Raw genomic sequence first — 22,789 nt, 5'->3', positions numbered from 1 at the left:
ATCTTGAGACACGGGTATGGTCGGTAGGTTTGTGGAGGTTGTGAAATCTTTTAAAATGTGAAAGTTCTCTAGAAGAGTTCTCTGCCCTAGTTATTCGGTTCAACAAATAGGATTTTTTTTCCTGTTTCATTTCGTTCATATACCGATGGTGCAGTTTTTTTTATAACTTTCTTCATTTGCAAGGCTTCTGTTTTTCCGCCATAATCTTTCAGCCCTTCTACATAGGTTTTTAGTAATTTTTAATTGATCAGTAAACCAAGGGGCGGTTTTAGCCTTAGGGTTAGCCTTTTTGAAAGGGGCAGTTTTATCTAGAGTGGCCAGAATATCTTCATTCAAGTTTAATGCCCTTAGATTAGTGCCGATTTCTGCAACTTTATGGTTTGCGCCAAAGTGTTCTTGGAAAAGATGGGGAGTAATCTTACTCCAAGATCTGCGTAGGACAGTTTCATTTTCCAGATTATTTTTCCCTATTGAGACCGTGGGGATGATAAATTTCAGTAGGTAGTGGTCGGTCCATATCAGTGCTTCTGGAGGTTCCATAACAATGTCAGGTATGTTAGTGAACAGAAGGTCTAGTGTGTGCCCCGCTTGGTGAGTAGAAACATCAACCAGCTGTGCAAGGCCCAGTGAACTCGTATTAGTAATTAGTTTGTCCGTATCAGGGTTTAATAATACCTCTGCATGGTGATTAAAATCACCAATCAGGAGAAAGTTATCCGAGGCTAATACGTGTGGTGCTATAAACTCTAGTATTTGGTTGGAAAAATTACCTTTAACACCAGGAGGTCGATAGACCAAAGCCGCTCTCCAAGTACCATTTAAGAGACCACCAATCTTAACGGCGCATATTTCCATCTGATCATTCATTATATTATCTAAAATTGTGATTGCTAAGGTGTCTTTGTGAGCTATTAGTATACCACCCCCTCTTTTTCCTTTCCTGTCAACTCGAATGATTTTATATTGTGAGGGAAAGGCGACATATATATCTGGGCCAGCATCTGCGTGAAGCCAGGTTTCGGTAATGAAACATATGTCAGGGTTTTTTTAATCCAATATATCCCATACCTCAGTTGAGTGTTTGGGAATAGAGCGAGCATTTGGGTAGATCGCCTTAAGGGGCGGGTTTTGTTTATCGCAATAATGAGGACGTTTTGGGGTCCTGCAACGAAAAGGTGCAGAAAAACGCCATATGTCCTGGACCTTAGACGGGTCGGTTTCCCATGTACCAGTAAAGCTGCCTGCATAGGGATGTAAATTTTTAATCTCTTGGCTCGTATATTGGATGAAACCCATATTTCTAACAGCGCACTTAAGATAATGGAAATGGGGCAATATGACAAAGAATTAGTGGGGCGCTAATACAGTTTATCATCCAATACTACCATAGTACCTGGCTCCTGGCTGCGGTCAGGCGCGGACGGGCGCAGACGGGCTTGCCTTTGGCACGCCTTCAGCGCCACTGCGCGCGTCTGCGCCCTAGCCGGAACTAAATAGGAGGAAGGGGTGCAGGCTGAAGCGCTAACTTACAGATTCCGGTGTCAACCGGAAGTGAGTACCAGCCCCGATGACCCTCCGCTCAATCGGCACCAGCCGTGACGGAACGGGGTCAGGGGCAACTAGGCAGGGCGGAGCAACAATTTGCGTGAGTACAACAGTTTCAATAGTTTAAAAACAAATGTGCAAATATGGCATATATCGAAATGTGCAAAGTGTGCGAAACAAACCATTTTAAAATCTTCTTAGGATACCCAAGCTGCCTTCCATCCCTGTAGAGGGAGAGAATATATCCTAGTCACTACAATCAGTGTTAGGACACTAGTGGATTCATAAGGGGCTACCACACTGATCCTGCTAGACCTCTGTGCTGCATTTTGTACTGTCCACCACCCAACATTACTGATCAAATCCCTCGACGTGGACATCAAAGAAACTCTGGATTTAATTTCTTATTTTTGGTAGACCATCACTCTGAAGCTTACTGCCAGGTTTCCCTCGGTGCTTAACTTCCCTTCCACTCCTTAGTCTGCCCCCCTCCCCATCCTTTCCCTAATTTGAGTCAGTCCTTCCTTCCTTATTGTTTTGATTTATGAAGATGACTTACTGACTATCCTTATCAACTGACAGCAGGACATTGAGGTTGCCACATTGCTTGGTTTCTGTGAAAAGCTTGATGACCATTGGCTAACTAACTAGTCTCAGACAAAACCGAAACCGTCAGATATAGAAGTTTGCCACCTGGGAACGAATCCCAGCTTAGCCACAGACTGGGATTGGGCATCATCCACTTTAACAAAACACAAGAATGCCTATAAAATTAAATATGCTAGATGCAGATTGTAGTCTGGAACCTCATGCAGATGCTCTAGTGAAGTCCTCTACCAATATGCTGAGCACCCAGCTATGGCTATTCACCTACGTAGGTTCCTCCCACAGAGTTCGGGAACTGCTGCACTTATGCTATCTCGTCTTGATCACATGAACAGACTTTAGCGAAGAGCACTGAGATTTTTCTTAAATGCAACGACGTTGCAAAGTTCAGCAGCCAAGCTACTTCTACACCTGAAACCTTGGAATCCCACTAGTCTAGCTGTTATGACTTTGCACTGCCTTTTGGTGTCTTGCTCAATTGCACTTAAAGTCCTGTACATAAAGCTGAGCACTGTAAGGAATAGGACCAAAATTGTCAGGAAATATTTCAGACCCACTGCCCTAGACAGTCTCAAACCGAAATGGCAGGATAGTAGTCCCTCAAAGTAATGACTTACCCATGTAGGCCCGAGTAAATATTCATAAGTGAACTTTTAGTACTTGTTGCATACATAAACACAAACTCATACCAACAGTGGCCATTTTAGCGCACATGTAAGGGCTTCACTCACCACGCCAACTCTTCCACATAGGGAACACTGCAACTACTGCTGTTGCATGCAGATATTTGCCTACAGTGCCAGTTAGAGCTTAACCAACAATCCAGGCATTAGACAATAATGAACCATACGCATTACTTATATAATATGCAGAAGAAAGACTAACCAGCTCCACTTAGGCAATACTTGCAAGTTTTCCCATGCCAATAAAGCACTGTTTTATATAGTGGTCTGGAAAGAGACTTGGGCTGCAAACTAGTAACACGCCTGTAGTACTTGAATCACGGTATGGTAACAATGATTCCAAATGGCAAAAGTCATATGGCAGCATGAATACTGCGCAGTTGAAATTTAGCGCTGTTGCCAGCTTGAAATCCACCTAAAAAGATTTTGGAACTGCATGCTTGTAATTGAGCTATGCTGTAGAATGTTGTCTAGGAGTAATGCACATTTGTAGTTCAGCAGTGTTGGCTGGTTGAAAAGCAAGCAGAAACCGCTTGTGGTACTGCATCCCTGCTCCTAAATTCATGGTGTCGAAATGAAGATGAAAATCCTGGTGCCCAATTTATTATGTTTTCGCTTGGGTGAAAGATTGGGTGCAGAAGTGTATTTTGTAATATTGAATAGAGGGATGACTGATAATATACCTAAAATCTAAAGTGATTGGTTCTCAGTTTTTGGATGATTCTCTAGTGATTCATGCAGAGCATGTTTAAGCCATGCGTAAAAATGTGAAAAAGGCGACAGCAAAACTATTTGTGAGGGATGGAGTTCTTAAGGCATGCTATCCTGGCTGATTGCAAAACAAAATGCACAGGCTAGAAAGTGGAGACTGGCCGATCTTGGGGTTCTCCTCCCCCCCCCCCCCCCAATAGTAGCAGGCCTCTGGTACTGCATACCCCTGCCAAGTAGCAATGATTCCAAGCTGCATTGGTTAACTTAGTGATGGCATGTTGTAGTACACCCTTAGTCTGTTACATATTTAAATGAAAGTTTTGTTCCGAGGGAAGTGGGTCTGCAAAGGTTATGTATTTTTCTCAGCTAGCTGAATTACATTTGGGAAGTAGGAAATTCCTACAATCCCTTCTCATGGTCGCATTTATGTTGGTGCAACATGAAGATATTCTATTAGCATGTGCAGTTTGTGTGTAACGCTATGTGGGATTTGTTTAATTGCTTAATGAAATGTTTTTATCTGTAATATAGATGTGTAGTGTTTTATGTTGTGTAAATGGAAAATAAGGTAATCTGATAAGACAGTGTGGGTATGCAGGGTTAGTTGGTCTTTTTAATTACTGTTTGAGACTCCCTGTAACTTTTATGTCGATGATGCCCTCTTTAATAATTTGAGTCTGCCAAACCTCCATATAGTACGGCCTATTGTAGTGCACCTATGTAGGTCAGGAATTATAGCAGGCTGCAAACCTTCCCACCCCACCCCATGTTAAAGTGTGTAATACTTAGTCCATGTTCATCTATTGAGGGGTTTTTCAAAGCGCGTGAATGCCAGTGATGTCTTGGCACTGAATAACTTCCATGTGGAAAACATAACCTGCCTCTCAAAGTGAACTGAGAAATAGTCAAGTCTTTAGAGGTTTTCTAAACCCCAACATATTGGACTGGCCTCTCAGATGTTCCAGTGGGCTGTTCCATAGTTGAGCTGAGGTGTAGACAAAACTTCTTCCAGCCCAGTTGGTTCTGCTGATTTTACTAACATTTATTGTTCTGGAGGTGAATGATCATAGTGTTCTATTGGGATTGTACCAGGTGATTTCTTTTTAGGTAATCCGGAGCAGATCCATGGAGGATTTGTGCACGAGACAGAGCACCTTAAATCTGAAATTTAGGAATTGTCTTTAGCAGTCTCTCGCTGCTGTGTTTTGAAGACATTGGAGTTTTTTCAAAGCACCTTGGTGGATGGTGCAGTAGTCCAGTCTTGATAGCACAAGTGCTGTTATTACTGTTTTCTAGTGATGGTTATACAGTTGATTTGTGCTTTTCCTAGGCTGGAGTATTGCTCATCATGCTTTAACCAGTGGTTAAATTGAAAGAAGTGTTTAAACTAATGAGGTCAGTGCTGCAGGGATTTGGAAGGGCGTGGATCTAGGATGGCAAAATTATTGGTCCTTAGTCGTGCCTACCTGAATAGTTAATGAGAAAATAGCACTGGCTTCAATGTGCAAGTCAAGTGATTGGATTGGAGTTCTGCTTTAATTACTTAACAGTAATTGCACTACTCTTCATTAGTCCTTTCTCGCTTTAATGCATTACATAGTGAAGCAGCCATACCTTCTAGCTACATCGGCAGCTTTTAAATTGAAGAATAAAAACCAATCACCCCTTACCGCCTTCTATATGTACACAAGTCACAGCAGGTCACTTGGCCTGGCCCATAAGGGGGGGGAGCGAGGGATGTAATGCATTAAAACGAGAATAGACTCCTGAGTAATGCAATTACTGGTAAGTAATTGTAGCATTCCCTTGTTGTCTTCTTGCTTAAATGCATTGCATAGTTACATTTATCAAAGCAAATAAAACTAGGACAACTGTGATCTATATGCCCAGAATTTAAAATGAGCGGATTCTTACCTTTTCACTCCATAGAGGAAAGAGCATTTGAAAAATTAACACAAATTAATGTCCGATTCCCACGTTACCCTGTAATGCTTAACACAATTGGAAGGGCCTGCCCAGGTTGCAACCCTGTTCATCACTGCTGTGGAAGCTCCATGGCCTTCTGCCAAAGAGACGAACATTTCTCTAGTTGGTTTACCTTGAACAAGAGAAGGAACACCAACCTCCCTACATGATATGACAATCCGATTTTATCAATCTACTAAAAGTCTGGATGGTAGGCTTTGCTCTCTTGGCCAGACAAACGTTGACAAAATGGGGAAGAAGACACTCTGAAATCTGAAACTCTCCAGATAACAAAGAGCCTTTCTTGCATCTAGTGAGTGTTCTCGTCTCTCTCCCAAATGTATAGGCTCGGGAAAGCATTTCAGAAGAACTATCTCCTGGGCCCTACGAAATGGAAAAGTAATCTTTTGGACAAAGGAAGGACCCAGCAGAAAAATGATCCTGGCCTCAAACCCTAAGGAACGGATGCCTATGAGTCAAATGACTCCATTCTCCTACCCGATGTAATTGCCACAAGAAAAAGTTTTAAATGTAAAACTCTTAATTTGTACTGATTCCAGTGGCTCAAATGGTGAGTTCTTTAGCGCCTCCAAAACAGCAAATCCGAGGAGGGTAGGGGAGTGTCGAAGGGAGGTCTCAAATTGTCATAACCTCTCTACTAACCCATGGTTATCTGACAGATTATCCGAAGAACCTCGGACCACTAATGGCTGCCCATTGAGTTCTCAAGGTGGTGACTTTTAGGCCTAAAGGGGACCCCCTTGAAGGAGAGAATCTGAACCAGCTTCTTTTTCTTGAGAAATCAGATCCCTAGACGTGCAACATTAACACAATGTGGATTAATGCTTCCTGTAGGATCTTGGTGAAAGCCCCAATGGAAAATTGTACTGTTTGTGCTAAAGCATGTGAAACGCATTTCTTCATCCCCTCCCTTTCAATCACCAAGCAGTCAACCTGAGCAATACCAAGGACTAATTAAGACTGGGAAAAGAGCAGAGAAGATGGAACTATCGGAAGCTGAATCTCCTGACAGACTTTCATTTCCATCAGGAGAGGATACCAGCAAGAAAGCCTATTCAGAATAAATCTGTATCAGAGGAACCGCTCTACTTGACCCTAATCAAAAATATGAGAATTGGAGGAAATGGCAGTAATGCATAAAGAAGCCCGGAAAGATACTTGAACCTGAATTTTCTGCATCCTCTTGTTGAACAGTCACCAACCTTCGATCCATCCAAATCTTGCTCCAATAAATATATTGTCCTGCAAGGGCTTTAGGTGGGGACTTCTAAAGGTTTATCAATAAACCATGCATTTCTTAAATTGAAAGAACCCTTTGTCAGGATGGTTGTCAAGGATTTGGATGAAGAGTGGACCAGCCAGTCGTATAGATATGGCTGGCCAAAAATTCTTTTGATGTAATGCTGCCACTAGAGGAACCAAGACCTTAGTGAAGGCTTGTGGGGCTAATTTCAGTCCCAAGAGTAGGCCTTTTAACTGAAAATGGTGACCTCCTACAGCGAAACGAAGGAATCTGATAATTCGCATATGAATTGGGATGTGTAGATACATATTCTGAAGGTCTATTGTAGATCGAAATGTTCCTTTTGGAAATCATTGATCTGATCCTCTGCAGCTCTGTCATATCGACGTCCACTTTTTTCACCCAGGAGTTGACTCTCCAAGTCTAACATATCTGTAAGCCTTCTATACTAGGAAGAGTATCGTGTAGACCACCTATACTGTTTAACCTTGAGGAACTTGAACGACTGCTCTTTTTTCCAGTAATGCATTAATTCCCCTCAACACGGATTGCCTCATGATGGGATTCTTGCCGACCAGGGTAGGGGTGATTACAGACTCTTGAAGTCCAAATTTGATTGTCATACGACAACCAGTCTTGATATTCAAGACAGAGCTATATGATTATTTTCTTCAAAGTCCTAAATTATTCTCCCACCATATGAGTTGTTACTAAAGTCCTTCTCGAATTGGTACTAAAGTGCACAGTTCTAAAACTGGTCAGTACAGTCACCTGTCCACTCTGATAACCTTTTCATCTGGAAAAGGGGTAGTGGAAAAAAACAACTGTTAAAATGGACATGTTTCTTTCTGTAGTGCTTAACCCAATTGTAAAATATATACATATACCCAACCCTTTGCAACAGTTTCACTTCCATAGGATTATGCCACAACTACATTAGATATTGCCTTGTTGCTCCTGCCATGGCATTCAATAAATGGATTTAGCGAACTACCTAGGTGCTACTAAAAGCCATCTCCTATCCGATTTTCAAAGAAAGACGTTTTCTTTTACTATTTGTACATTGTTTTTGCTGGTGCTTTGATGTTCGCTTGCACTTTTGGTGGTGAAGACATAAAAAAAAATGCCAGTCCTCCCTTGATGCAGAGATCCAATAGCTTGCTGCGAGCATCCATAAATGACAATATAGAAACTGTTCAGCTCCTCTACCTCTTGTAAATACACTCCTCTTCCTTCACCTTCCAGCTGCAGCACCCATCACCTAACCACAAGTCTCCTCACCAAGTTCATTGTTTAGTCAAGCACCATAAAACACTTTAAAATTCCTTCTCACTCCTCAAAGTATTTGCTCACAACCTGCCCCCTGCAGAATCCTGGCCCTGTTACAGTAAAATCTGTTTGAAAGGACACGCAATTCGAAATAGTATCTCTATATTCATAGTTCTGTGCTGTATAGGTTGATTTATTTTTTCATTTGTGCGCAAAAAGCTCCTTTATAGACAAAATCTGCTCTTATGCATATTGTTCAGCTAACACCAGTAGTTTCACAAAGTAACCTCGATTTTAGGAAACCACTGGGATGAGCAGCTCTAAAAATCTCGATGGGACACTAATCACTTAATGACAAAAAATTGTGATTGCCTCAATTCTTATTTTCTTGTAACTTCCGATACTCTAGAATCGGTGCTTATTGGCAGTCACAATATGTCTTGCTTACAACCACAGCTATAATTTTTTTAAAAAAAATAACTGTACACAAACATACCTCAAGGACAGGGCAGTGTGAAAGAAATACACAGCTGTTTTTTTTCTTTTTTTAATTGAGTTGATTTAAATTGTGAATTTCACGTAATTCAAGCAATGGTTGAAAGAGGCTGATCAAGTCAAATCAGTGCACGCCAGGAGCTCAGCAGACCGCTAAAGCAGTCTGTAGTGGACCTAAAAATTACATCTTCTAGGACCACTCCATTTAATGTGGTTCTCATTGACGTGCGCAGAATTCTGCATTCTGTTGTGTATGTGGAGGTGTTGACATCCTCATTTAAGTGTCTGAGCATTAAACACCACAAAGTTTGACATAAATGTTGACCTGGCATGCTATGTTCTTAGTATTGGGTAAAGACGCTTGCGTTGCTTTAAGGTATTTAGTATTCACACAAGCTGTATAAGAGTTGAACAATGTGTTCTGTAAAATATAACTTGTATCAACATTTTTTTTCATCTTCATAAACTTCCTCAAATAAGTTTCATTTTTTTTGTAATTTGTTTTTCAGCATTTGTACTATGGAAATCATTTGGCTGTTACAATGGTTCTGCTAGAATGAGTGTCCCTTTTTCTGGTTTGCACAAAGATTAATCATTGAAAGTTGTTTTTGCAGGGAGGCTGTGTGGATTCAGTGAATCAGAGTTTAGTATTGCTCCTCATGACCCTTGGACAGCAGGATGTCTCCAAAGTCCTGTTAGGACCATTGTCACCATACACGTAAGTTACTTTTAACATAGCAAAAATAAGCCACCGAGGGAGATGTTATGTATACATTTTATCCCATATTCCACTATTTATATTTTAATAAGCAGTAGTATGTTCCTCGTATGTAGGCAGCCATTTGAATGAAATATGGAATCCTACATTTTGTTTTCTCATACAGTCTCTGTGAATTTATAGAAAAACAATGCAGAATATGGGTGTCACTTTTTCTTATAAAATCTGTTTTCCTTCTTTTTACGTATCTATTTGATGTATGTGTATGGCGGCCTGCTTATGCTGAGAGAATTGTGCTAATTTCTTCCCGTTAACATATTAGATTCAAGTAAAAGTCTACTTCAACAAATTCACAAAGAAAAAAATGGCACCTCAGAAAAGAGATTTTTTGAATCTGATAAAATTATCTTTGAACGTGCTTTGGGTTTTTTTCACAAGTCAAGCGGTCTAAACACCATGCACATATATATATATATATATGTATGTATTTCAAAGTGTAGTAGTTACCTTGTCACTGTGCTGTTAGAATGCAGACATAGTTTTGATGTTTGATCATGTTTAAGTAGTCCAGTATAAGTCCTTAATATTGCTGGCTCTACCTGGTCTTTCAATTTCTCAAGTGCGTTTTCAATTCTCTATCATGTCATGAAATGTCTCTGAATGGAGGGGAAAACCCAGTCTCCGGGACCATCAAGTAACCATGCATCGCGTTGGACAGGATGGCTGCATTTGAACTGTCCTTTTTCGGTTATCATAGTACCGGTGCTCTGTACAAAGAAGGTACAGTACTGTGATAACTGAAGAATGGTGGCGTCCTCTCAAGATTGCAGATAATCGAGCAGAACCAGCTTTCGGTGCAAATGGCTTTCTGCTGCGGAAAAAGGATAGGCATGTGGAAGATGCATTATCTTGTGATTAGCAGCCTTTTTTTGTTCATTGTGGTATGGTGCCTATATAGAGCTAGGTGTTGGATGTGCAAACGATTGTAACTTGACTTGATCCAAAGCTGAAATTTATTGGAAAATCTATGATTTAGCAATCATTTTAAGCAGGCCGAGCACAAGTCAAATGTAAATGCCCTCATTCGGTTTACACATGTACACAGTTTCACTATCTCCTTTTATGCAAGTTTTCATGTAGTTGACTTTGAGCCGAGTAAATGGCAGTTAGTAGAGGTTACTTGATATCAGATTGTTATTAAAGTAGTAATGGAGTATGACAATAGAGGCAACCAGAATTCACAGTAGAGCAACTGACAGTACACCAACTTGGGGTGAAGACGATACAAAAGGAACGAAGGAGCTAAATACCCTTTTAAGTTACTTAACTTTAAAAGTGACAATTGCTTTTTAAATCGCAACTCACCCTTGATAAGCCTGCTCCACTACCAAACCAGACACCTAAAAGTGAGGGAGGGGTGCTTAATGATGGCACTTTTTTTTTTAAAGGTGCAGATGACGATCAAAACATGTCACATCAGCCCAACCCTATAAGGCTGGCGTACAGCCCCTTTTTCCTTTCAAGAACTAAAACCTACATTATATTATCTCTTTTCTATTGCCTGATTGAATTCCTCAAACTGTTTTTTATGAAATCTTCGATTTCCTTTTAACACACTCGTAAGCTAATAATTACTAAGCCTTTCTTATGCTCTGCTTGTCATGAATTGTTTTAGATGTGCACATATGCAATGTTTTTTATTAACTGAATAAATAAGGTGCTATGTCACCATGTCATTTGGTTGTTTCTGGCTTCTAGCTTTCTTTATACCGTGGAGTATACATTTCTTCCTGCATTGCTTAACATTTTACTGTTTAGTCCTTCAGCACTCACAAGGTTCAGTTCTAGATACAACTTCGAGGCTAGTAGAACAGATAATACATTTTACATGCCTCATACATTTCTAGTCATTTTTATTTATAAATGTTTTCAGCATAAATCATACTTTACCAAGATTTAATTTCCATACAAATTCATATTCTCTGCAGTACAAATCAGTCGAATTCTAACAGTGCTTACAAAAAAATAAACCCAGACCTACTGCCACCTCCATGTTCAGGATCCACGTCAAAAAACCTGCTCATTAAATTGATAACGAAAGAGATAAATATTCTCTTCCATTGTTTAAGTTTTGGCATTACACCATCTAACAGTTCGCTGTACCTTATCAACGTGACACCAGTGTTCTTTATAATTTTACAATACATTTTTAACAACATAAGTATGACACAAACAGTCCCACTCTGGTCATCTGCAGCAGGTGACAAATGCCTTTTATAGGCAACATTTAAAAATCAAAGGTGTTTTCGTTTAACTTTGTGTTAAACCCACTGTCTATTATGCCCAATATATTATAGGCCATCCATAATAGAATAAAATTCTCATGTATCTTTAAATTGCGGTTTTGTTAACCACTACCCTTGTAAGAAAAGGAAGCTCATCCAAAATCTGTTTCTTGGAACAGATTCATACAAAATGTCTTTTCGAGGTGAATCAGTCAGTGTGTGTTGCTTTCAAAGATTGTTCTTAGGCATAAGCTAGCCAAAGAACGCATTTCCTCAGTAACCAATCTAGAATAGTTGGATAACGGAAAAACTTCTACAAGCCACCTTAAAGAATTAGCCCTCCAATTTTCGTTAACTCATGACCATGACAGTCAATTAGAACATCGCTACCATTGATTGCAACAGGTACAATTTTCTGCTTATAAACCTTGATTAATGCTTTGTCGGAAGCCCTTCCAGAGACAATAACATTTTCCAAACCCATACATTATTAAGCCACATTTTTGGAAGTTTCTTCACAAAGTTGTTGCAAGCAGAGTTTACTGCAAATGACCTCACCAACATATTTATGCAGTGTGGAGTTTTGAACTTCAAGGACGCAAAGAATCAACTGAATGGGAACATCTCCTTTGTTATCCAAAAAATAATTCCCTCAGATTTTGACATTCTCAGTTAAATATTTTTCCCCACAACAAAGAGTGCATTATCTTTCCATTCCTTTTGTGGCTTTAGTCATAATCACACTGCGTGCACATTTACATCAGTCTGAGATTCTCAGGGGTAACCCCTTCGTGCATACAATGGGAGCAGCTGAGAGGCCACAGCATTGCTTGGCTTTTCGTGCTTAACATCATTTGTCTTACTTTTGTATTATTCCCCCCGCCCCCTTCAACTATCAATATTCGTCCCTGTGCAGTTATTGATATGCGGTATTCCCCTCTACGCTCATCCTCTACCCCCCCCCCCCCCCCTCCCTCCCCCCCAACCACCACAAAAAAGGAAAATGTGGTGGATCGCTTGAATAAGAATTGCATCTCGTAAAACGCTGTGGTCGGCCAGACTCTACCCCCTTAAAAAAAAAAAAAAATGACTAGACTACAAAATGTAATGTCCATAGTCTCCTGGAATATAGCGGGCTTATCCGCTAAAACCCCCTCACAAGAGTGGGTAAATTTCATTGAAAAATACGACATTTGGCTCTTCCAGGAAATGTGGTCCCTGGATCCAATATACCACCCGGGATTTTAAATTTCTCAAAGGGAGCTTTGAGGGGACAGAAAGGTAGACCTATGGGTGGACTTACATGCTGGATTCGACAGCATGCAGGTATTAAGGCTGAGAATTTATATTGACTGTCCAGATATTAAGGCATCAGAGCCAGACCTAGTGATTATTAATGTATATGCAAGGGGAATGCCAGGTGGCAGAGGATCGAACACAGTTACTATCCTCGACAGCTTTATTGGTAACAATAGGGGCCGTAGTAATTTGATAATAGGAGGAGATTTTAATTGTTCCTTTGAACCACTGGATCATGAGGACGGCAACCTTGGTGCTGAGGAGGATGCACAGTGGAACATTCCGCAACTAGATTTGTGCCCAATTAATAAATGGACTGAGGCGGTCTTGCAGCTTAAAGGGATGTTTGGAACGGGGTGTGAGGGCAGCCAATGGGAGGACTCTTTCAGACAAAAAGGGTTCCCACACCTTTGACAATGGGTTAAGAAGTAGTCGGATAGACTATATTTTTATTAACCTAGAATTTGTCAGTTGTAGTGGATATGGAAGTACGGGAACGGAATGAAAGTGACCTCCACCCCCTGGTGCTAACTCTCCAGGTGCAAGGCTTGTGTAATCCCAGACACCAACCCACTGAGTTGTCTGCAGTCGGTGTTGTGCTGACTAATGATACTAGGAGAGTTAGATGGGCCAAGGTTATAGATAATGATGGGTATCTTGACCAGATGAAGTTACTGGTCGCCAATTCGTTAGCGACCCTCCAACTCTGTGACTCTCAGGAGGATATTAATGCAATGATTCCTCAGGTACATAACGATTTGTTTACGAACCTTAAAAAGTTCTTTATTAAAAGTAGTCTACCGAGGAAAAAAATATGCCATAGCCCAGCCTCTTGGTACAACTAATCATGCAGAGAGGCGTACAAGCTACTATCGAGAGCAATTGGATCAAGAGATATGGTAAGCATTAAAAAGGCGAGAGTTGGGTATAAGAGTCCAACTTCAGGCTAAGAAGGATTGGGATGAGCAACACTGGCAAGATCTGCTTTCAGCTAGCTATGAGAAAAATATGATCAAATTTTGGCAGCTCGTCAAATGGGGTAGTGGTTTATCAAACCAAATACCAGTCAATTATGTAACCCCTGAGTTGTGGGCCTTGCATTTCAAGGCCCAGTTTACTGCCTCCATTGGTAGCAACGCCACCGTTCAATTGCCCACCCCAACCACCCCTTTGCACTTTACTAGTTTAGAGGTTGCTTCTGTTAAGTTAATCCCGAGAGGTAGGGCCCCTGGACCAGATTGGATACCGGCAGATCTGTTTTTGCAAGACAAAGATTCATGGGTAACATATATCTAAGTGCTTGCAAATGCAATAGCAACCGGTGCACCACTCCCAAATACTTGGGCAGGTGCAGAAATCCTTCCGATATTTAAAAAGGTTGACCGTTCCCTACCAGGCAACTACAGGCTGATAAGCCTTATTGATTCCATTCGAAAAATTGTTGCTAGACTAGTGTTGGGCAGAATAAAGTCTTGGATTGACGATATGAACATCTGGTCTCCATTACAAGCTGGGTTCCGCTCACACACCAGTACCGTAGATCAAGTCTTTCGATTTATGCTTAATTATTGGAGGGTTGTTATTATTGGGGTACAATCTACGCAGCTTTCATAGATCTTAAATCTGCTTTTGATTTGGTCCCTCGAACCAAAATGTGGAGTGCATTTGTGGACATGGGAATGCCATCGGAAATATTGGCTATCTTAGTCAAGTTACACAGTTGTAATTATGCACAGGTTCGTTGGGGTATGCAGGGGAATGTCACGGACAGGTTCCCGGTTTTAAAGGGGGTAAGACAAGGGTGCGTGCTGGCCCCCACCCTGTTTTCTTTATTTATCAACAGGGCATTTCAGTATTTTTCTACTTACCACACGGATGCCCCTACACTGGCTGGTATGAAGATACCCCTGCTCATGTTTGCGGACGATACTTTGATATTGTCAAAAACCCAAATAGGTCTACAATCCGCCCTATCCCGCTTTGAGGTATTTTGCCACGACAATGAGCTAGAGGTTAATGTGGAAATAAACAAGTTTATGGTCCTCCACAAACAAAGTAATTAAAGGGAGAGTTTTTATGAATAATGTCCTCCTTGAGCAGACAGAAGTCTTCACATATCTGGGGATTACTCTAGGCCGGAGACTATATTGGAAGCCATGGGTAGATATGTTGGCCCTTAAACACGCCCAATTAGCAGGTGCCCTTATCAAAGAACAGATTATCACAGACAAAGCCCATTGCCCCTGCCCTAAAGATTTATAATTCAAAAATCAGCTCCTCTATTGTATGGTGCTGAGCTATGGGGCTTTGAGGATTTGTCATCCCTTACGGTTGCACAAAACAAATGTATGATCTTTAATAGGCCTTCCGCAATCAACGCCATTATTGCCCTTATATCTGGATTTGGGTTGCCAAGCAATTGAGGTTATAGTGAGATTTCGGTCGGTTGCTTTTTGGCGAAGGCTCTGGACTACCCCCGAGTTGTCCTTGTATGCTAATGCACTGCACAAAGTAAGGGGGGCAGACTGTTCACATAGAATTACATGGCTATATAAGTTAAAAGCCATCCTGATTGATATGGGGATGAGTAGCCTGTGGACGGATCCTTGCCTTAACCCATTTCCACCTAAAAAAGTGTATAAAGCAGCATACTGGAATATGGTTAAGACCAAGCGCTTTTCATCCACAATAAGGTCTACTATGTCTAGGCGTTTTTTGGAACTTAAACATGAGACCGAGCTTGAAACTTATTGGGAGGTGATCACTAAACCCCATGATAGGAAGCGGTATCATCAATTGAGGGTGGGTTCCCTCCCGTTAAAAGAATTAAAAAAATGCTGGGACTCAAGGTCGTATGATAAATGCTCTACATGCCCAGCACAGACTGAAACAATAGCCCATATAATGTTTGTATGCCCTGCTTACAAGCATCCTAGGATAAAATGGCTCACACCTGTTTGCCTCAATATGGGCACTAGATCAAGCATGGAGGCATTAAGGATTTTGAAAACTAATACTCAGGATTCAATCGTAATTGCAGTTGCCAAATTTATGAGCTGGTTGTGGGTTATCCGTGCTAAAAATATGAGGGGCCATAACTAGTCAGGTTTTATATTAATAATTATACAAAGAGTTTGGGCATGGGACCAGCATAGTAGTATTATGTTTGCTTTGACACTCACTTCTGTGTCTGACAGTGTGTTACTTAGCGTGTAAAGTATTTTGATATACGATTTTTGGTGGTCTTATGGCCACCATTGCTTTTATGTATACAAGTATATATAAATATGTATGTGTATATATGTATGTACTATTGTATATTTTTTAATTATCAGGTGTTTTATATACACTTTACTTCTAAATGTTGGTCGTTGACTTTTAAATCATGGACTTTTAATGACTTGTTTTAAAAAAAAGTTTTTGTAATTTTTTGTCTTTTATGATTGATACAATCGAAATAAAGACTTATGACTGACTGAATGTTATGCGTTTTACGGAGAATAAATTGTGCCAATACATGTTTTAAAAAAAGAAATGTGCACACTGTATGGACAGACCTTCTATTCTGCCTTTTTTGTCAGTGTTTACAGACAAAGTGAAATGATGAAATGTACCAGTGAAAAGGTCATTGTCCTTCAGACTCTTACGTGCCACCGTCTAAGCATTTTGAAACACCCATGCCCTTATTTTGCAATCTTTTAAAAAATGTTTATTGTATTTAAGTACACTATTGTTTATGCTAATGGTAGGAGTATTTATATAGCGTTTACTACCTCTGACGAGAACCTGAAGCACTCTTCAGACGGGTAGTATGCTTCTCTGTGGGAGCCCTCTGTTAGTAATATAGACATGCATAGCAGTTAGCTATGCTGCTACACAGTGTTCATCATTTACTATTCTGTCTCTTGTGCAAATTCCATATAGGAAAGTTGTCATTTTCGTTATGTGGGTGTTTCAGGTTATTAGGACCATTGTCATGCACATGAATACTAATGCTGTCATGCTGTTTGTAGTCTAGCTGCCATGTGTCTCCAGTTAATCACAGCCAATTAGTTGAAGTAATTTGTAAGGCAGAACTTCAGAGGGTTATGAGAATAACTTAATAGCTACCTAGTTTATGGCTCCTGGTTAGTCGTGCTAGGACAGTCATGTATATCAGACATACAGGGTTCAAATGTATGTAATGATTCAGCTGAACAGCTAGATGCAAATTTGCACTAGAGGTAATATGATGCTCTGGCTCAAAGAGGGCTTCCGTATTTGCTGTCATTTACTGGTTTCTTTTATTTTTGAGTTGGAGCCAATTGAATTCTTTCTGCTTTGGCTGACTTTGCCACTGAGATGTGCTACTCTTGTATTCTGGTGTCCTGTGCTCTGGTAATAACAGATTATAGTTGTGCCTTTACGTGTGTTATGGCCATTTCTGCTTGTTCTGAACAGGACCCTGAGGTTTGTTACCCTACCATTGAGTTAGGGTGGTACCACTCTGTCCATCTCCCTTGGATTAAAGCTGGAAAAAGCCAGGTGGTCTTCCTCATGAATTCATGTGGTTAGTGAGTTCCATCTAATGTACATAGTGTCACAATGTTGGACTGTTTGTCACTAAACATGGATCTCTAGAACCTGCCCAATTGCCAAAATGTCTGTTTTTTCATTCTATTTTACTTTACCCTTTCAGCTTTTACAAATGCACCTCAATCAGCTGCCTCTAAATGCCTTTGGGCTTTTGAAGTACGTTTACACTGATTTCATCTATTTGATTCTGAAGTTTAAAACCAAATGTTCTGCTATTCTTCTGCATGAGGGAAGAGTATTTGTCCTGCCTGAGTGTTTTATGGCGCGTGATGGTTACCCGTGCTGGAAATGAAGTGAAGTTGTATTGATCGTACCAAGGAATATCAAATGAGCAATCCGCTCTTTGTGGGGTTCTATGGAGCAAAGAAGGTTGAGGCAGTGCAGAAGTGGACCAACTTACAATGGATAGTCTTCTCTGAGATCTGCTATGCATTGTCTGTGAACAAGCGTCCAGAAGTTCCACCAGAGGAAAAGCTGTTGCCACTGTTTTGGCACGCAGTCTTCTACATGGACATCAGTGCTCGTGTTCGTGAAGCACTATTGCCTTGACAGTCGCATTCGTTGGGATGGGCATTTTGCTTGTTCAGCCCTAGAGAACTTTTTGATCGAAGTCATTCCATTGACCCACCACCTTGGAGGTACTGCTTTGGTAGCTATTCACAAGGGGAGAAATCTGCGATTAGAAGCATCTGTCAGAAGAACAAGTTAATTACTTTTGGAAAGTTCTTTCTGGTAAATATACAGATTACTGACTGCCATAGCACCTCCCCCGTTCTGTGGAATGGTCTCCTTTTCCTTCTAAAAGGTCTCAATTTAGGAATCTGAAAACTGGTCCTTCCAATCTGCTGATGCACTCCATGACTGAGGGCAAAAACAAGCTTCTCAAAAAGATTGACATCCAAGCTCATGGGTGGCACTTGTATGCGGTTTCGCTTGTCACTTCCGAAGTGGAATGAAGGAGCACTGCTTTTTGCCTTTCTGGATCTAGTGTAAAGCCTGGGGATATTCACAAAGTGAGGAATCTGGGATCAGCTAGAGTATTGATCAGAAAGAGGGTTACCAGAGGTAAGTAACTTTGATCAGTTAGTATCTGAAAGAAACACGTTAGTTAGATTCCTCACCTTAGAATATCCCCAGGCGTCCGGCTGGATCCGGAAAGATTTTTGTAGCAATACCCCTTGCGCGTCATTAGGCGTAGTCTGCGGCTCCACGTCCGTCGTTGGCGTCGTGCGCCGGAATGACGCCGTCGGAGTACTTAGACGCCGCCCTCGCGCGCTGACGTCAGTTCTTCTTTTTTCCGTGCCAGTAAGCGCCGATCCGGGAAGAGCTTACCCCTAGTCACTTTTTGACCTCTTTTGGTTACTCGACTCCTGGTGCCGGTAGGATGCCTGGATTCAAGCATTGTGACGCCTGTCACCGACTGATATCTGTAACGGATCACCATCGCCGGTGCCTGTACTGCCTGGGGGCCGACCATGACGCGGAGTCGTGCCCCGACGTCGAAGGCTAGGTGGGAGCAGTTCCGTAAGCTGCTCGAGCTTCGACACTCTGCTCCGCATTGCTCTCTGTCCCGGTCCAGGAGGAGGTCCAAGGACCGTTCGCGGAGCCGCAGCCATCAACATCGCTCGTCGGGATCTTCGGGTAAGTCCCGTCACTCCAAACATTCTAAGAAGTCCAAGCGGCGTCCTCGCTCTTAGGACTCCCCTCGCTGGTCACGCGACCAGGCCGAGGGTCCGGGTGGTTCAACCCCCATAGCTCCGGAGCCGCGCTCATCCCCAAACCCTCCGGTCCCTGGGACTGACGCGACTCCGGCGGAGGTCAGTGCCTTCCTCGCGGCCATGAGGAATCTGGCTCCGCCGTCGACGCCTGCCAGCGCGCCTTCGGGCCCCGCAGGGTTGACTGGGCGACCTCGCGTGCCGGCGGCTCCGGCGCCGTCGAGGGCTCCGGCCCCAACGCCGCAGGTCCCCGAGGGATCCAGGCCTGGATCTCTGCCAGCGCCGGTCGACCTCACAACGCCTCCTCCACCGGCGCCAACACCGGTTCCTCCCCTGACGCCGTCCCCGCACGACGTCGAGCCTCAGTTTAGCCCTATTCCGGACCCGGCGCTGTCCGACGCAGTTACCGGTGCTGATGGGTGACCGCTTCATCCACCGTCCGGCTCCGATCATTCCTCCTGTCTACCAGGAATCGGATGATGAGGGCGACTGGGAGGCGTCTCAGGACCCTCTGGCCGAACAGGCCCAATTGTCTCAGGACTGGGCAGAGGAATTGGGGGACGCCAGTGGTTTGGATACCTCTGCCAGACGCTGGATTCATCTCTCCTCCGACTGTGGCCTCGGAGGAAGGTGCAGCCTTTTCTGTGGTGCTGCGCAAGGCGGCCGCAGTCCTAGGGCTCGAGTTGCCTGCTGTGGCTGTGAGGACTAACGTCCTCACCGAGGTGCTTCAACTGACAGCAAGCTCCACTGAGCCTCTGCTGCAGTTTAATGAGGCCCTCATTGACGTTCTCCAGGGCACTTGGTCGAAGCCCTCCACAGTCCCTCCTGTGGACAGGAACGTTGCCCGGCGCCACCGCCCTGCTCCTGGCGACCCCACATTCCTCTCCCACCACCCCACCCCCGAGAGCCTGGTTATCCAGGCCTCAACCTCCCAATCCTCCTTCCCGTCCGCTCCTCCGGATAGGGAATCCAAGAGGTTGGAGCAGTTTGGCAAGAAACTGTTCTCGTCCCTGAGTTTGGGACTGCGGTCTTTAAATACCGCTTGCCTTTTGGACCGTTATTCCCACTCGCTGTGGGATACGGTGGAGGACGTGCTGCCCTTGTGCCCGGAGGAGGCCCGGGAGCGACTCACCCAAGCACTTGCTAACGGGCGAGATGCAGCACGGCACGCCATTAGATGTGGACTAGACACCACAGACTCGCTGGGTCGGGCGATTTCCACCACAGTGGCGCTTCGGCGTCATGCCTGGCTGAGGTCCACGTCGTTTTCAGGGGATGTCCAAAGCTCCCTCATGGACATGCCCTTCGCCCTCTCGCCAAAAAGGCGAGTGCCATCGGACAGTGCGCTGGCCCAGTTCAAGGACTCCCGGGCCACGGCCAAGTCCTTGGGTCTTTCGGCCCCGCGGCCGCAAACTTCCCACGGTTCTGCGCCCAGCCAACGGCCGCAGAACCAACCTGCACGCGGTCGCAGACGTGGTTTCCGCCGAGGCGGATCTGGAGGACAACGTGCTGGTAAGTCCACATCCACCCCGGCAGCATCCGCCTCAAAGCCCTCCTAGTCCGAGCTTTCAGGCCCATTCAACGCCAGTGGGGGGCAGAGTTCGCCATCACCTGCTCCACTGGCGCTCCATCACTTCGGACAGGTGGGTGCTGCAAATCGTCCGAAGAGGCTACTCCCTGCCCTTCGAGACGACCCCTCCAGCCATGCCGCCGCAGAACCACCGTATGGCGGCGGATCATTTGCATCTTCTCCGGGAGGAGGTTTCGGCCCTCTTGGCCAAAGAGGCCGTCTAGCGCGTTCCTGGTCCAGAAGTAGGTCGTGGTTGCTATTCCCACTACTTTCTGGTTCCCAAGAAGGGCAAAGGGGGCCTACGCCCGATCTTGGATCTCAGAAGCGTGAACGCCTTCCTCCGGAAGGAATGGTTCAAGATGCTAACTTAAGCTCAGGTTCTTGCTGCCCTAGATCCTGGAGACTGGATGGTAGCGTTGGACTTGCAGGACGCTTATTTCCACATCCCCGTCCTGCCGGCCCACCGGCGTTACCTGCGGTTCACGGTGGGTCAGAAGCACTTTCAGTTCACCGTGCTCCCCTTTGGCCTCACCAGTGCCCCTCGGGTGTTCACGAAAGTGATGGCGGTGGTTGCAGCTCATCTGCGCAGATCAGGGGTCCCAGTCTTCCCCTATCTCGACGACTGGCTGTTGAAGGCGGGCTCGCCCCAGCAAGTAGTCTCCCACCTCCAGACTACGGCAGACCTCCTGCATTCGCTGGGGTTCTCCATCAATGTGCCGAAGTCGCACCTGAGTCCCTTCCAGAAGCTCCTTTTCATAGGGGCGGTTCTCGATTCGGCGCAGTTCCGGGTCTATCCGCCAGAACAGCGGGTCCTGGACGTCCGAGGCCTGATTCCCTACTTTCGGCCTCTGTCCTGGATTTTGGTCAGGTTGGTGCTGCGGCTTCTGGGGCTGATGGCCTCCTGCATCCTGTTAGTACCTCATGCCAGATGACGGATGCGGGCTCTGCAGTGGGACCTGAAGATTCAGTGGGCCCAGCATCGAGGCAACCTGTCCGACCACGTCTTGATCTCGGAGGGCACTGCAAACCAGCTGCAGTGGTGGCTCACGAATTGCGATTGGATCAGCTGCAGATCCCTCTCCCTTCCCCAACCGGAGCACGTGGTAGTGACGGATGCCTCCCTCCTGGGATGGGGGGGCCATATGGGAGAGGCGGAGATCAGAGGACTCTGGTCTCCGGCAGAAACTCGGCTCCATATCAATCTTTTGGAGCGGAGAGCGATCCGACTTGCACTGAAAGCCTTCATTCCCTCTGTCCGGGGAAGTGTCGTGCAGGTGTTCACAGACAACACCACCGCCATGTGGTATTGCAACAAACAGGGCGGGGTGGGGTCGTGGACCCTTTGTCAGGAGGCCCTGCGGCTCTGGACATGGCTGGAACACCAGGGCATCACCCTAGTGGTTCAACATCTGGCGGGCTCTCTGAACGCCAGAGCGGACGAACTCAGCCGCCGGTGCATGATGGATCACGAATGGCGTCTGAACTCGGACGTGGCGCAAGGTCTCTTTCTGCAGTGGGGAGAGTCTTGGTTAGATCTATTCGCCACCGAAGAGAACGCGTAATGTCGTCAGTTCTGCGCGTTGGAGTTTCCAAGGCAGCACTTGCTCGGAGACGCTTTTCGTCGCGAGTGGAGTTGCGGTCTGTTGTAAGCCTTTCCGCCTATACCACTTCTGCCCAGAGTGCTGAAGAAGATCAGGCGCGACCGGGCCCAAGACATCTTGGTGGCTCCGGATTGGGCACGAAGGTACTGGTATCCCGAGCTACTCAGTATGTCCATCGATCCCCCGATACGACTGCCTCTTCAGGAGGATCTTCTGTCGCAGCAGCAGGGGACGGTCCTCCACTCGAACCTGTCAAGCCTCCACTTACATGCGTGGAGATTGAGCGGCAGCAGTTGATGCCATTTGACTTGCCTCCTGAAGTCTGTGATGTCATTCTGGCAGCCAGGCGTCCCTCCACAAAAACGGTATACGCCTGTCGGTGGAACAAGTTTGTGGCATGGTGCACAGCAAAGGCTGTGGATCCCCTTTCCGCCCCTCTTTCTGAGGTTCTCCTCTTTCTTCTTTCCTTAGCCCAGCAGGGCTCTGCT

General features: G+C 44.4%; 1 protein-coding gene across 1 annotated transcript in view; it reads left to right on the top strand.

Annotated features, from left to right (window-relative positions):
- The window catches only part of RCL1 (RNA terminal phosphate cyclase like 1), a 215,721-nt gene that overhangs the window by 161,134 nt on the left and 31,798 nt on the right, over window positions 1–22,789 (top strand). Inside the window, exon 8 of the mRNA XM_085632927.1 lies at window positions 9,153–9,256. Coding sequence (XP_085489053.1) covers window positions 9,153–9,256 — 104 coding nt within the window. The remainder of the gene's footprint in view (window positions 1–9,152; window positions 9,257–22,789) is intronic.

This window comes from Triturus cristatus, chromosome 2_1 (genome assembly GCF_964204655.1).
Source record: "Triturus cristatus chromosome 2_1, aTriCri1.1, whole genome shotgun sequence".
Taxonomy (NCBI): Eukaryota; Metazoa; Chordata; class Amphibia; order Caudata; family Salamandridae; genus Triturus; species Triturus cristatus.
The sequence above is the reverse complement of the archived record's forward strand: the minus strand, read 5'-3'. Positions and strand labels throughout refer to the sequence as shown.